The sequence below is a fragment of the Varanus komodoensis genome, unplaced genomic scaffold (genome assembly GCF_004798865.1).
Source record: "Varanus komodoensis strain SLA01 unplaced genomic scaffold, ASM479886v1 scaffold6_2, whole genome shotgun sequence".
Lineage (NCBI taxonomy): Eukaryota > Metazoa > Chordata > Lepidosauria > Squamata > Varanidae > Varanus > Varanus komodoensis.
The window spans coordinates 4,062,305-4,076,356 of record NW_025336346.1 but is presented as its reverse complement, the minus strand read 5'-3'; the positions used below and the strand labels follow the sequence as shown (position 1 = coordinate 4,076,356).

Below are 14,052 nucleotides of genomic sequence, written 5' to 3'. Positions count from 1 at the left end.
AGCTCACATGCCTACCTTCCCACACAAGGGCGCAGCCTGTGGCTCAGGGAGCACGGCTGAGTTGTGTGCCAGCTTCACCTTTGCTTGTAAAATATTCCTTGAGGTGCCGGTTGAGTCATACCTCTCCGTTCCCCTTTCCCAACTGAGGGACTCAGCTGTTCCCCTGAGGAGCTGCTCCTTGGTGCCCCCACCAGCGCGTTGGCTTCCCCTACTGCTCACTGACTCGGGGAAGAGTGAAGGTGTCAGAGCAGTGGCCGGCTTCTGGAGGGCTTCTGGAGGTCGCAGCTTAGTTGCTCCCCTTTCTCTGAGTGGAGTGGGCAGCACTTTGGGCAGAAATCACCAAATCCTGCCTGCAAGCCACATGTTCCCCATCCTGGCTATAGCCTCTCAAATTGCTCTTACGCAGTTTCCTTAATTATAGAATAGCCTCTTCTTTACCACAAGTGCAATGCTACTTCAGCATGAAATGTTCTGGGGGCCAGCTGTGTTTCCATGCTATTCCATAACTCCATGGAACTGCTGAGTGGAGTCATCCAATGTTTTGGATTATGCAGCCATCAGCACACTGAAGGTGCACAGATCTTTTTCTCCATTTCATCTTCTGAAGTTGAGCCTGTGAAGGGGCTATGTCAGTGTCAGACTGTGACTGTAGGCTGGATTATGACTAACACACTGAATCTCCATGCAGACAAGACTGAAAGGCTGCTAAGGGGCAGTGCCTCTGACCAGAAGGATGGTGCTCAACCAGTTCTGGATGAAGTTGCACTTGGCTTGAAAGGGCAGGCCTGTCACTTGGGTGTCTTCCTTGAGCCTTCTTTGTCACTGGCGGATCAGGTGGCCTCAGGGGCATGGAATGCCTTCTACCAGCTTTGGTTGAAGGGCTAACTACTCCTCTGTCTGATCAGGGTTACCCAGTTCAGTAAGCTCTGCTTTGGTGATCTCCAAGTTAGATAACTCCAATATACTCCATGTGGGGTTGCCTTTGAAGACTGTTCAGAGGTTGCAGTTAGTGAAAAATGGAGCAACCAGGCTAATAACTGGACCATCTGAGCACATGACACTAACCCTTCGGAACTTGTACTGGCTGCCTGTATCATTCTGAGTCTGATTCAAGGTGTTGGCTCTAACCTATAATGCCTTATGTGATTTGGCAATTCACTACATATCAGAGCACCTCCCCTGACTTAAATCTACTTTGTGCCCAACATCCAAGGCCTTCTTCCATACTGGACCTCTGAGTGCCTTCGTTTAGGTGCCACCTTTAAGGAAGGCTCAGCTGATATCAACAAGGAAGAGGGCCTTCTCAGTGGCAGCCCCCTGATTAGGGAATGCTCTTTCCACAGAAACCTGCCTGGTATCAACTCTGTTATGCTTTCAGCATCAGGATAAGGTGACCCTCTATGCTGAGGCATTTATGGCTTCTCGTGGCTTTTTGTGACAGATTGGGGGGGGGGGGCTTATGTCAGCTGTTTTTAACAGGTCTTGTATCTATTGTGTGAGCCGTCCAGAGATGATTGGACAGGCTAGAAATATGCCAAATAAATAAGTAAACGTTTTTGTAGTGAAATTTTATGTTTTTCTTGCATTTGCATTTTGTATTGTATAATATTGTATTTTGTGGGGCAGTAATGAAAACAAATAGATGAATAGATACTTCAGCCAGTTTTCTGGGGAATGCTCTCCCCAGTGAGGCTCGCCTGACCATGTCATTGCCATCTTTTTGGTATCAAGTGAAGATGTTCTTCCTTGACAGATAGGAGAGGCCTTTTCAGTGCTAGTTTTTATTGGATTTTATTGAAAACCCTAATAGTTTTCTGGTTAAATAATTTTAACAGATTTGAGCTGCTACATTTTTATATGTTATTTTAAAAATAAATATTTTTTCTTCTAAAACACAACTAAAATAAAGATTAGAACTAAAATAGAAACATGTAAAAATAAACACACAATTTAAACAATTCTTTAATATAATGTGCCTCCCCCTACCCCCAGGACCATAGACTACATGTTACAGACATAAAAACTCATTCAACCATTCCTTCAGGACATTTCCCCCTTCCAAAATTGCAGTGATTCTTCTGATGGTTCAAATCCTTTCCCTTTTTAAAACATACTCAATAAATGCAAACTGAATCTAGTTAACTTATTTTTCTTTATTTGCCCTTTTCTCACTTTAATATTGCAGGTTAATTTATTATTAATAGCTATATTCCAAGCATTTTTGTACGTTAAAAGCTGAGTATTGTGTTTTACTAAGTTGCGAAAAACAGCCAAAGGGTTCCTGGAAATAATAGGTATTGCGCCCAACATACTTCAGAAACAATCTTTTTCCTGTTATCAGGGGTTGCTTATGTTTTGTTTGCTGTATCAGAGAAAGAGTCCTTCCAAAATCTCTTCTGTGTTGTACTGCTCAGTCAACTCATGAACAGCCCAGAAAGCTTTGGCTATTAAGTCTTTGCAACATTTGACTCTCAGAGCACTCCTGTTTGTAAGGAGTGTCTTGTTTGTTTCTGTTTATAGGATGCTTGTAAGCATGAGAAGAGAACAGGGTCTTCTGGGATCTCACTAGGCTCCAGACTGACCGGGTGGATGGGACAGCCTATGCTTTGCAGCGAAAAGCACAAACTCATCTAGGCTAGTCTTAGCAGAGGCAATGGACTGCATGTACTGTGGATAATGATATCTTATTATCTCACACCTGCTAAGTTGGCAACAAGGCAAGAGGCAGCAGGTGCAGTTGTTGTACAAACAACAGATATCTAGAATTTTGGAAGGTCCAAGACTGGCTTCAAAATTAGCTACAAAGACAGATGCACCCATGTTTTCCTTTTTCATGAGGCTGCACAGTACACAACCTTATAAGAATCAAAAATACTTATACAGTTTTAAAGAGGAGTTCATTACTGGAAGAAGAATCATAATTGGAGAGCAATAGAGCTTGATGGGAATGACATTTTAACTGAAGCTTCACATCCTTTGGAAAGATTTCTTTAATTTAAAAGAAATAAAATTAATTTTAGTTGACTCTGTCTTTGAGTTATATAATACCTTCTAAGTGTTTCCCTCCATCCACCCCACAATTGTGTGATGCACCATCTCGCACTTCTAACTCGGGAAACCAAAAGTACTCTTCTCTACTGCCCTTGGTACCAGAATTAGAAGCAATGCACCTGGTTTCTGTGCTCTAGAATTGTAATCAGAATTGTAAGCCATTCATTGAAATGATGCTGATGTTGTATGTTAAACACTGCAAGATAGAATGGCTTGCATTTCTCTGCTGGTTTTTTCACAGTTCTCAAGAGATATAAAAATTTGTGGCAAAAGGCCTATTTCTACTCCCACTGCTCTAGTTTTATCTCAGCAAATATTTTGCCATTGGGTGTGTTTTAAGAAATGCATCAAAAGGGATGATGACATTGATTTACACAGTAGTTGTTCCAACTAGGCATGGAAGTTTGAAGGACTGCAGAATAATCTTGAATCACATTCACTCCTGGACAGTAAGAATTGGTCCAAATAACTTGTGAAAGCAGTCTGTGTTTGTACACCAAAGGAGACCAAAGATCAGTTGGTCTGGTGGCATTGACTCTTCCAGAGATGAAGAATCTGTAACTGAACAAGGTTATATGTGGTAGCTCTGTGGGAAAGCTTAACATTTGGAACAACTGCCTTTGAAGAAATTATTAACAGTAAAATTGTAAATACCACTTATCTACTGAATTTCAAGTTTATTTCAAGGAACTGAGATGCAGGATTTGGAACTGGGCTGAGCAATTGGTTGCAGGGATGGAAAAGTGAGAGGACTTTGCATTCCCAGGAGCAAGGCATGCCTTCTTTGATTCTGGCCATTCCCACACTGGCTGCTACTGCTTAAGCAGCTTGTGTTCGCCAGCTTGACCAACCACTCCCTTCACATCAAACTGTGGCACAGGCTGGCTGAGATTCAAGGCACGTAGAAATAGATTTGGGGCATTGCTCCTGTAAACTTGCTGCTAGTCATACCCATGCACAGGAGGAAGGAAAATTGTGGGGAGGGGGCGGGGAGGGGAGAAAGGAGTGACTTGGATCCTGTATGAGGAGCAGTTGACGGTGTAACATTTTATGGTGCTCGCTTATTTCTTAAATCCAGGCAAGGTATTGTACGGGCTTTATGCTGCTACAAAGTTTGGGACACATTGTGAACAGTATCTTACCACTTAGGTCCTACTTTTAATGAAAAGCTTTGTTAGGACCTGTTTTAGAATCCAAGCAAAGGTGGTTCGCAAAACTGTGGCAGGGAAGGAGAGGTGTTTAGGAAGCTCTAAATAACGGGGTGCAAAATCACAGGTTTCACACTCTGGACCCCAGAATCTTAAGTCCAGGAAGTGACAATCAACTGGATTTGTAAGCAATGGGAAGTGGTAACAGAAGATTAGGATACTAATCTAGTATCCTTCATACCCTCTGCTTTGCTCCAGACAACATGAAGGAAAGGGCTGTGGCTCAGGGCAGAGCACCCACCCTTCATGCAGAACTTCCCAGGTTCAATTCTGGGCATTTCCAAGTGGGTCTAGGAGAGGTCCCTGTCAGAAACTCTGCAGACCCATGGCCAAGCAGTGCAGACGATGAACCAACAGTCTGACATGGAATGAAGCAGCTTCCTATTTTGTTGTCCCTGCCTGCACTCCACTTTCATTCACAACAAACATTTTCTCATGGCAGTTCGCCTCTGGTTCTCCATCCGTGCAAACTTTCCTTCAGGCCTGTTCACCTACTAAGAGCCTGCCCAACTGGGTGCCTCCAAATGCCTGGGCCTAGACCTCCCGCCATTCCCAGCCAGCATTGCTAATCTACTGCCGAATGTAGTGACAAACTCAGAGGCACGATCCGAGCCTCCGCACTAAGGAAGGGTTGTTTCTGTGTGAGGCAACTTCCTGTTTAGAGCAGGGGTCCCCAAACTTTTTCAACAGGGGGCCAATTGACAGGTGCCAGCGGTGCCCGCAGGCCGCCAAGGCGGTGCCGCTGAGGGGGGTGCGGTGCACTCGCATGCGAGGCAAGGCGAGGTGGGGGGCGCGGGGGGCGAGGTGCTAGCTTGCGAGACTGTCTTCTCTGAGCGAGTCCAAAACAACCTCCTCGTGAGCAAGCCGTGTGCCCACGCGTGCATGGCGAGTGCAAAACCTCTGGTGTGGGCCAGTTAAATGGGCATGGCGGGCCAGATCCGGCCCTTGGCCCTTAGTTTGAGGACCCATGGTTCAGAGTACTGTGCTAGTGACAAGTGAGCAGAGCTGTGACTGTTGCCCTCGGTGTGGAAAGGACACTTCGGAGTGGTGGCAGGTGCTTAAGCAAATGCATTGGTTTCTTCAGTACTTTCCCTTCTTACTAATGAGGATGAAGCTTGCCTTGTGTAGAATGTAGAAAGATCAAAGAATATTTCCTGGAAAACAAAACATGGGTGTCATTTCCCCACTTCCTGGGAGGACGGGTAAGTCCCTTCTCAGCTCTTTTCATGAGCCATTGCTGCAATCTCCTCCGCCCTGTGCGTATGGGGAAACTCTGCCAAAACTGACTGCAGCTATTCACATCTCATGGACAGAGGTGGGACATCTCTTTCAGCCCCAGAGCCAAATTCAATTGTACAGAAGCTCCTGGGCCTGAATTTCAGTTGTATGTGGCAGCAAAGGCAGAAGGGGGTGGGAGAAAATACAACTCCCCCCTCCCAAGCATACTGCAGTCTAGAGTCTTCCTGCCAGTAACTTGAGAGAAGCATTTCATTGTTTTAGGATGTGGGAAAAACCAGAAACCATAAAATGACTGGCAGCTGGGGGAAGTGGGATGGGCCATCTGTTGAATTCTGGAGGACCAGATTTGACCCCTGAGCCTGAAGTTCCCCACCCCTGCTATAGGAAATGGTTTGGTCCAGTTTAAAGGTCTGTATTCCTTTAGCCTTCTAAGGCAGAGTAATGTTGCCCATGGTGGCAGAATGGAAAAAAAAAGCCTCGCCCATGTTTACTCCCAATCCATGTTCAGCAGCTGATGCACAATGCAGCCATTGCCATTGGCAGAGTCCACACCGGGCACATCCATACTTAGGGTGGTTTGGAGAGGTAGGCCAAAAAAGAAAAAATAATCCTCAGAGGCAGAATAGAGGCAGGCACACACAACTGGCTCTCCTGCGTGGCTTGGCGTACCATGGTTATATAAGGAAGTTCAACCACTTTTGGTCCAAAGGGCAAATTCCATTTCAACTAAGCTTGGGGGGGGGGGGGTCACATGACTGTGATGAAGACAAAAACCAAAATACCAAAATTAACAGCACATTTTAGCTTAATGGTCTAGATGCCAGTAACTAAGCTCTAGGAGAGAGAATCTGGACTTTTAGCATAAGGAGAAAACTGCACAGGTGGGAAAACACCAAATGATTGGTGGCTGGGGTCAAGATTGGTGACCTTCTGAGTCGATTGGGGTATTAAGCAGGCCCTGGGCCTGCGGTTTTGCACCCCTGTGGTACGGAGAAGAGGCCCATATGTGACCCGTGCAGTTAGTGTTGTTGTGACTGAAAACATTCCACAGGAGTTGACAGCACTAGGTCAGAAAATGGTGCTCGCAGGTGCCATGAAATCCTTTCTGTCTCCTCCCAAATGAGCACACTGCTGAGCCCTGCTGTGAGCCAGCCCCCTTTTCACAGGAAAGCAGCGCTGCAGCACAGCTAGCCTCATATTCCCACCAAGGTGCTGACTTGCAAAAGCTTGTCAAGGCTCCAGACAGGAATTCTTGCAGCCTGTCCTGGAGATGTCAAGGATCAAACCTGGGACCTCATGCATGCAAAGCAGATGTTCTGTCACTGAGCTCTGTCCCCCTCACGGGACATACTGCCAACCTCCATTAATGTAATCTCAAATCTTGCATGGATTTCAAGGAGGACAGGATCTCATTTCCCAAAGCCAAGTGCCCCTTCTGAGAAATCTGCAATGGAGCAGTTCTCTCTCTCCATGACAAGCTCCTCGGTGCAGATCAAAATTATAATCCTGTTGTTGGAGTCGTTGCGCCACCTCCTGGCACAGCCCATGTTATATGCAGACACTTTTCCAGGAAAACAAATTGTTAAACAGATGCAGCATGCTGTCCCCAAAGAAACCAAACCTCCAGGGGAGGGGGGAGAACAAAATCCAATCTCCGCCAATTTTATGTCAGAAAAACAACTCCTCTCCTTGTTGAGGCTCAAATAAATTAAAACATGTGCCAACCGAGAATGAGGTTCATTAAATCATGATGTGATTGTGCAAACTGAAAACCCTGAGAAATGTTACCTGCCTGCAATTTTAAGGAATAATTGCTAACTCTCTAGAGAGTCCATGAATCAGTGTTTGAGCATGGTAATAGATTGAATGAGGGCCAACAAACTGAGTTTCAGTCCAGACAAGATGGAGGTGCCGTTAGTGGGTGGTTCGTCTGTCCAGTCGGATGATATTCAGCCTATTCTGGATGGGGTTGCACTCCCCTTAATGGACAAGGTTCGTAGTTTGGGGGTGCTCCTGGATCCAGAACTGTCACTTTAGGCCTAAATGGACTCAGTGGCATGGAGTTGCTTAAGCTGATATACCAACAATGATCCTATCTGGACAGGCAGAGCCTGGCTACAGTAATCCATGCACTGGTAGCCTCTCGTTTGGAGAAGTGCAATGGGCTGTACGTGGGGCTTTGATCCAAAACGGGGCAGCAAGATTGTTAATGGGGACTGGTTTACAAGAACATATTATGCCAGTCCTCTTCCAGCTGCATTGGCTGCCAGATGAAGTCTGGGCCTGATTCAACATTCCAAGCCCTAAATGACTTGGGGCCATATGTACTTACCTTCAAAATGGCTTGAAGGAACACCCTGTCCCATATGTACTTACTCAGACCCTAAAGTCATATTTGGGGGTTCTTCTCCAGAAGCCCCTTCCAAAGGAAGGAAGGAAGGAAGGAAGGAAGGAAGGAAGGAAGGAAGGAAGGAAGGAAGGAAGGGGGTAACTACCAAGAGAGGGGATTTTTGTTGTGGCAGTCTGGCTATGGAAGGAGCTCCCCAAAGAGGCACAACTGAAGCCTACTGTGTATTCTTTTTGGTGCTAGGTGGAAACCCTTTTTGTTTTCCCAGTATAGAAACAATTAACTTGTAACCTTTAGTGTTAACATTCCATTCTATCCTGCATTGCTGCTATACCTCTTTGCTGGTTTGGTTGCAGTTGCCGTAGATTTATTCTTATGTTGTTTTTTTTCCCCCTTTCTTGTTTGTGTTTTAAACTTTTGTCAACCGCCCAGAGAACCTTGGCTTTTGGGCAGTATAAAAATGAAATGAATAAATAAATACTCAAATCGTGGACTTTCTATGTTAGAATTTCTTCTTGTGGGGAAACTGCCAGGCTGGGAAGCAGCTCTGACCCTTTAGAAGCTGCCATGTTAATATGTTCTGAAAGGCTTCTGCATGGAATTTTTTTCCCAAATGTGTATTAGATGCTGTGGTACACACTGTACTGAAAAAACATGCTTTTGTTACCAGGACACTTTGGCAAAGAAATTCAGCCTCACACAAGAGAGCATGGCAATTCTCTTAATGTGTGTCCTTAAGAGGTCAGGACTAGCCATGCTCCACCATTGGCATCAGAACTGTGACGTGAACACTCATGTGGAAAGGAGGACAGGGTACAGGCAGTATAGAAAAGGGCAGGGGGAGCCAGCTGGGCTTTGTAGGGAGAGAACCTGACTGCCTCTCTTGGCGAGCATCCCAGAGTCAACCTGACAGGGATTCTGAAAATGAACACCTTGAAGATGGGAGTTTTGGGAATTCAGGGAGAGGCACAGGCCTTTGAAGTGCCCCAAGATTGCTGCCTACAGGTTCCCAGGGAAGCAGGAGTGTTTTGGAAGGGACAGGAGGGGGCGAAGAAGGGGAGGAGAGCTGTGTAGGTCAGAGTCCTTGTGTAGCTGGCCCTTCAACAGCTGGAGCTACCCTGAGGATGTGGCCCACAGAGTCACTTAAAAGTGTTTTGGGGAGAAGCCCCCAGCTTGGGTTAAACATTCTTGACATGAACAGAGGCTAATCTTTCAATGCACTAGAGTGGGGTGGTCCAACAAGCAGCCTGCAGGCCACATGTGGCCCCTGAGGCCTTGTCCTGTGGCCTTCTTTCCACTCAGAGCACCCCTGTTCTTTCCCGCAGTCCGGATCTCAGCAATGGCATGGGCATGATTGCAGTGAGCTCTCCTGAGGCCACCAGCCCAGCTCTCTCTCATCCTGAGAATGGGTCAGGCTGGGAGCCTTGCGAGAGCTTGCCCCAGCACGTCCAACACTGCTACAGCATGGGAGGGATCTGGGTGGGAGAAACAGGGAAGAAAGGGATGGGCCACCCCAGAGGAGCAGTCATTGTGCTTGGCTGCAGTTGGAGAAGGAGCTGCTTGTGATCTCTGCAGAAATCACAGGTCCACAAAGCATTTAATGGTTAATTAAATAGTGTACATTAAATTCCTGTGTTACAATATGAACATGCAATTCATTGTGTGGCCTCAGGGTTCCATGTCAAAGTCCTCATGTGACCCTTGAAGTGTGAAAGGTTGGCCTGCCCTGCACTAGAGGGCTTAGAGTTGCTTTGTCTTGTAGTTGAGAAATGCCAATAAAGATCTGCATTGTAAAGAAAGTGTTTTTGGAGCCTGAGGGCATGAAGGGAAGGGCCAAGCCTGGGTTTGGGGTCAAATTCCAAGTGGAGAGAAATGTGCCTAAAGCGGTAAATGTGCGTTCTTGGCTAAAGTAGAATTTGAAAGGGCAAGAAGGAAAGATTAAAACATTGCTTTATTTGTGAGCAATGAAATACAAGAACCTACTGTCGAGTATGTGAAATTAAATTACAGGCTTGGGACCTCCAAGAAGCTTCTTTGTCTTATGCATCCCATCTTCAAGAAGGGCACCCAAAGACCTTCTGAGGCAGATTGTAACATATAGCAATTCCCCAAATAATCTGGTCTAAAGCTGCTTGAGGAACTATAGATTAAGACCAGCTCTTTGCATTGTGCCTGGAAGACTGCTAGCAGCTCCCACAGTATCTGTTATGCACTCAGGCATCCCAGCAGTCACCAGCATCAGGAGTGCTTTTTGTAGCCACTGCATCCATCTTCTTTAAAGGCAGCCCTGCATAAAGTGTGCTGCAGTGGTCCAGTTTGGCAGTGGCCACTGCACAGTTAATGGATTCAGTTCCTGCCACTCCAGCGCAGACTGCAGCTGACGCAATAACCAGGCCCTGTAAGAGACACTCGATGGCCAGAAAGCACTGAGTCAAGGAGCATCTCCAAGTTGTACACCTGTTTTTTCAGTGGGGAGGCAAGCCCATCCAAAACCAGTTTCTCGCCACCATTGGAACTTGCCAGCTTTCCAATTCATAGAAGCTCCTTCTTTCCCATACGGCATCATCTTGTTTTCTATCACCCATCCACAAGCACCAGACTACTCAAGTCCACGCGATGATAGAGAGGGTAAATGGTCGGAACAGTACATCTTTTAACTAGCTCTCAGCAGAATGTGACATTTACTAAGTGTTGCCTATGCAGAATCTTCTTGAAGAAACTACAGGCTTCTTTCAAATCTAGAAAAAACCTGCCAACATTTACAAAAGCAGTAATACCTCAGATTCTGTTTACCTTCACTTATAAAGCAACCAGTTTCTACTTAGTGCCTGTACTCCCAAACACCAAACAACTATTTAATGGCACACTTCACCGTTCTTGTGAAAATAACATGGCAGGCATTTTCTACTATTCTTGAGTGTTTATGACCAGTTTGGGTGAAAATTCTAATTTCTGCTCAGAGACTGTGAAAACACCCAAACCTAATCCAAATAAAACATGCAAAGGAATGATAAAATGTATAGTTGCATACATGTGGAAATGGCAGGGATCCTCTCCCATATCATGCCTCAGCCTTAGATTGGTTAAGGATGGTGTCACATGCAAAGGTGCAATTTACTAGCCATGCAATGTTTAAACGGACTTTAGAACTTAGTTTTGTACAGACGAAGTAAGAACCAGGTATCCTAAATCTAGAGTAACAAGGCTGATCTTATGAAAAACTCCTTCTCCCAAGTCCTCTGGCCAAAGGCTTTCAGTCAAACCAATGAGTAAATTCCAACTTATACCTGATTCTACAGGATGCCCAGTTTCTTCCTCTTCACAGCCACTACATAACCTACTGGCTGGCTCAATCTAGGAAAGAAACCACCCATTCAAAAATGAAACTGCACTATTATTTATAACACATACTTTGGTGCTTTCCTTCAACAAATTCATCTCCTGCTTCTCCAGACATTCCTCCAGGATGAGTAATTTTTCCTGATCAGAAACTCTGGATAAACAACTCTGGACCTGGATCTGAACTAAACACAAAGGTCCAAGCTTAATTCTAATTCACTGGAGCTCAGACTTTAAGTGAGCACTCCGTTTTGCACGAGTCGAGTCTACCTCACTGCAAAGGAACTTGGGCAATCACACCTCTTGGATCACAGATGGCTTAACATTTGCCAGTCCAAGTGTCTGCTTCACTTGCTTACATGGCTGGACTTGCCTTCAATGTGTGATAGCATCCAGATTAACAGTTCAAGATGAGCAGCAACATAGTTTCTTCCGGTCCTTCTAAATTTAACATCATCATAAATAAACCGATCGCTTCAAGGAAATGGTGGCTGTAGCCAGCTTATGAATATTTCTTTATCTTATCAGATGAGACTTGTCAATACATAGTTAAGATCTTCCAACTGCTTGTAGCTCCTGTCTATTTTTGCGAAGGTTCCACTAGCCCACAGAGACAGGCTCATGTGGTACGGCAGACTCATCAGGCATTGTTTAATGCTATGATGGATCAAAAGATTCAGTTTAAGCTATTGTACACTATACAACTGGGACATCTTCCCATTGGTGCTTCACAATACTCTGTGCAGAGGGCAGGTTTGGCTAGTGCTCATTATGTTTTTGAGAAGCGACTTTAGAACATGATGACCTGTTTCACACAACATAACAGCCCATTGTGACTTTAGGGGCTGTTGTGCTGTGCGCCATTTTTTCATGGCAGCAGCAGGTGTCCAGCTTGCCATGTCCTTTCAAGTCATGCAACCCCAAGTGACATGGACTAGCCAACCCTCCAATAACCTACACATTGTTCTCCCTCAGTTTGCTGTAGGATGATGTGGGAGCTGTTTAACCCTCAAATGACCCTTCATGGCTGGGTTCATCATGCAGCAATCCTTATTCAAGGCTGCATATTCAAAATATTGGCTGACATGCTGTGGGTTAAGTAAGCCATGGTGAGCTGGCCCTGTCATGCCAATCTCCCCAGTGTGGGTTTCGCTTATGATGAACTACCTAGTCATATTTGCAAGACCAAGTTTATTTGCAGTTCCTCCTGATGCAAAGCACATGCTTTCTGAGGCAGAGGTTGGGGGAGAGAAAGGTGCTTCTAGATCAAATGCAGAGATTGGTACTATTATCATGTAAGAGACTAATCAGATGATGGTTTGATGATTGGATGCTTTTATCCTGTATTATCTACGATTGACAGGGCATTCTGATCACGTGAATGAAGTGTGTCCACCCACATGGGATGAGTCCTCTATGAGAAAACTGGCTGTTTGAGAACGTACTCTCTGAGACTGTTGGTACAGGCCATGAAACACAACACTCAACTTCATTTACTTAAAGTATTTTCCTGCCCCTCAGCCAAAAAGGATCTCGTAGCTGTTCACAAGAAATCACTTAAAGAAGACAAGCCCTAAATCTAAAAATGTGTGACATGCAAAGAAAAAACAGCAGGGAAGAAGAGGAAAAATAAAGTAGCTTTTTGGCGGAGTGGCCCGTCTTCCGCTCTGTTAAAGCCTGCTGGAACTGCTGCGCATGGTGGCAGTTCCCACTGCAGCACTGAGATTCCCTGCTGTATCGCCTAACACAAACGAGGACAATGCTGGGATGAGGGAATTAATCCTGGTCTCCTGCGGTCTTCTTCCTCATGCCTTTGGATATGCAGGAACCTTGGCCTGTATAGATAAAAAGAAGGCAAGGCACAGCATTAGGCCCCACTAGTGAGAATACAAACATTACAAAAAGTTTTAGTATCTTAAAGACCAGTGCATAAGCTTTTGAGCCCATTTTATCTGGTGCATGATGTATTGTAGTTCATTAAGTTGTTGTAAACCCATTCTGGGAGCCAAGTATGGCTGCTGAGTGGTATATAAAAACATTAAACAAACAAACAAACAAATGACATGCTGGAAGGGTTTTAGCTGGGAACGGTAGGGAAGAAGTAATGTTCACGTTCAGTCCCTGAAGGGCCTCCTACTTCCATTTGGATAGAAAGATGATAGCAAGTTGTGATTTCCAAGTTGCTATTTCCCTTTGTAAGGTCATCTTATGAAAGTGCACTAGGGAAAGATCAAAGTATTTGGCTCCAGCTTTTGTACAGTATACAAATTGGCTAGGACATTCCACCATCAAAGCCTCACATTTCACACAGAGACAAGCTCTGTCCAATGTTTGTTATGCTTCTGTGAAGCTCCTTTAGTGGACAGTGACCTGGCTTGCAAGCATAAATCCCAGGTGGCAGGGATAAGAAAACTCTCAAATAATTAATGGTTCATTCAAGGGATATTCGAGGGTTTTCTAAACTCAAACAACTCCTGCCACTTGATTTTTCATAATACAAGCCATTGCAAGCTGGGCATCATGCAAAATTGCACCTGTAGGAACCAAGCATAATGCAATAGTCCATACAGGTATATTAAGCCATGGCTGGCTATTGAATTATGTGAGCCAGCTCAACATTTGTGTATTTTATTGCTTATTTTGTAAACTGCCAAGAGAGCTTTGGTTGCTAGATGACATTAAAATATAACAGGTTGGTAGATAAAAAGACTAACTGAGAAAGAATGTACATGTGGGAGTCCTCCTCAACTCACTTTCCACAAAAGTCATTGTAGGTGGCCAACACGGAGAGGGATAAGTCAGGGTGACAGCGCAGCCAGTTCTTCACCATCTCTGGGTGTCTGGGTTCAACTTCCAGAAACACACTCC

At 45.1% G+C, this 14,052-nt stretch overlaps 1 protein-coding gene across 4 annotated transcripts in view; it reads right to left on the bottom strand.

Annotated features, from left to right (window-relative positions):
• Positions 1–9,778: 9,778 nt before the first annotated feature.
• The window catches only part of HEMK1 (HemK methyltransferase family member 1), a 44,578-nt gene continuing 40,304 nt past the window's right edge, over positions 9,779–14,052 (bottom strand). For all 4 annotated transcript variants that reach the window (XM_044451358.1, XM_044451357.1, XM_044451360.1 and 1 more), the window contains 2 exons: positions 13,938–14,051; positions 9,779–13,019 (listed from right to left, as the gene is read on the bottom strand). In XM_044451358.1, coding sequence (XP_044307293.1) covers positions 12,926–13,019; positions 13,938–14,051 — 208 coding nt within the window. In that variant the 3' untranslated portion in view covers positions 9,779–12,925. The remainder of the gene's footprint in view (positions 13,020–13,937; position 14,052) is intronic.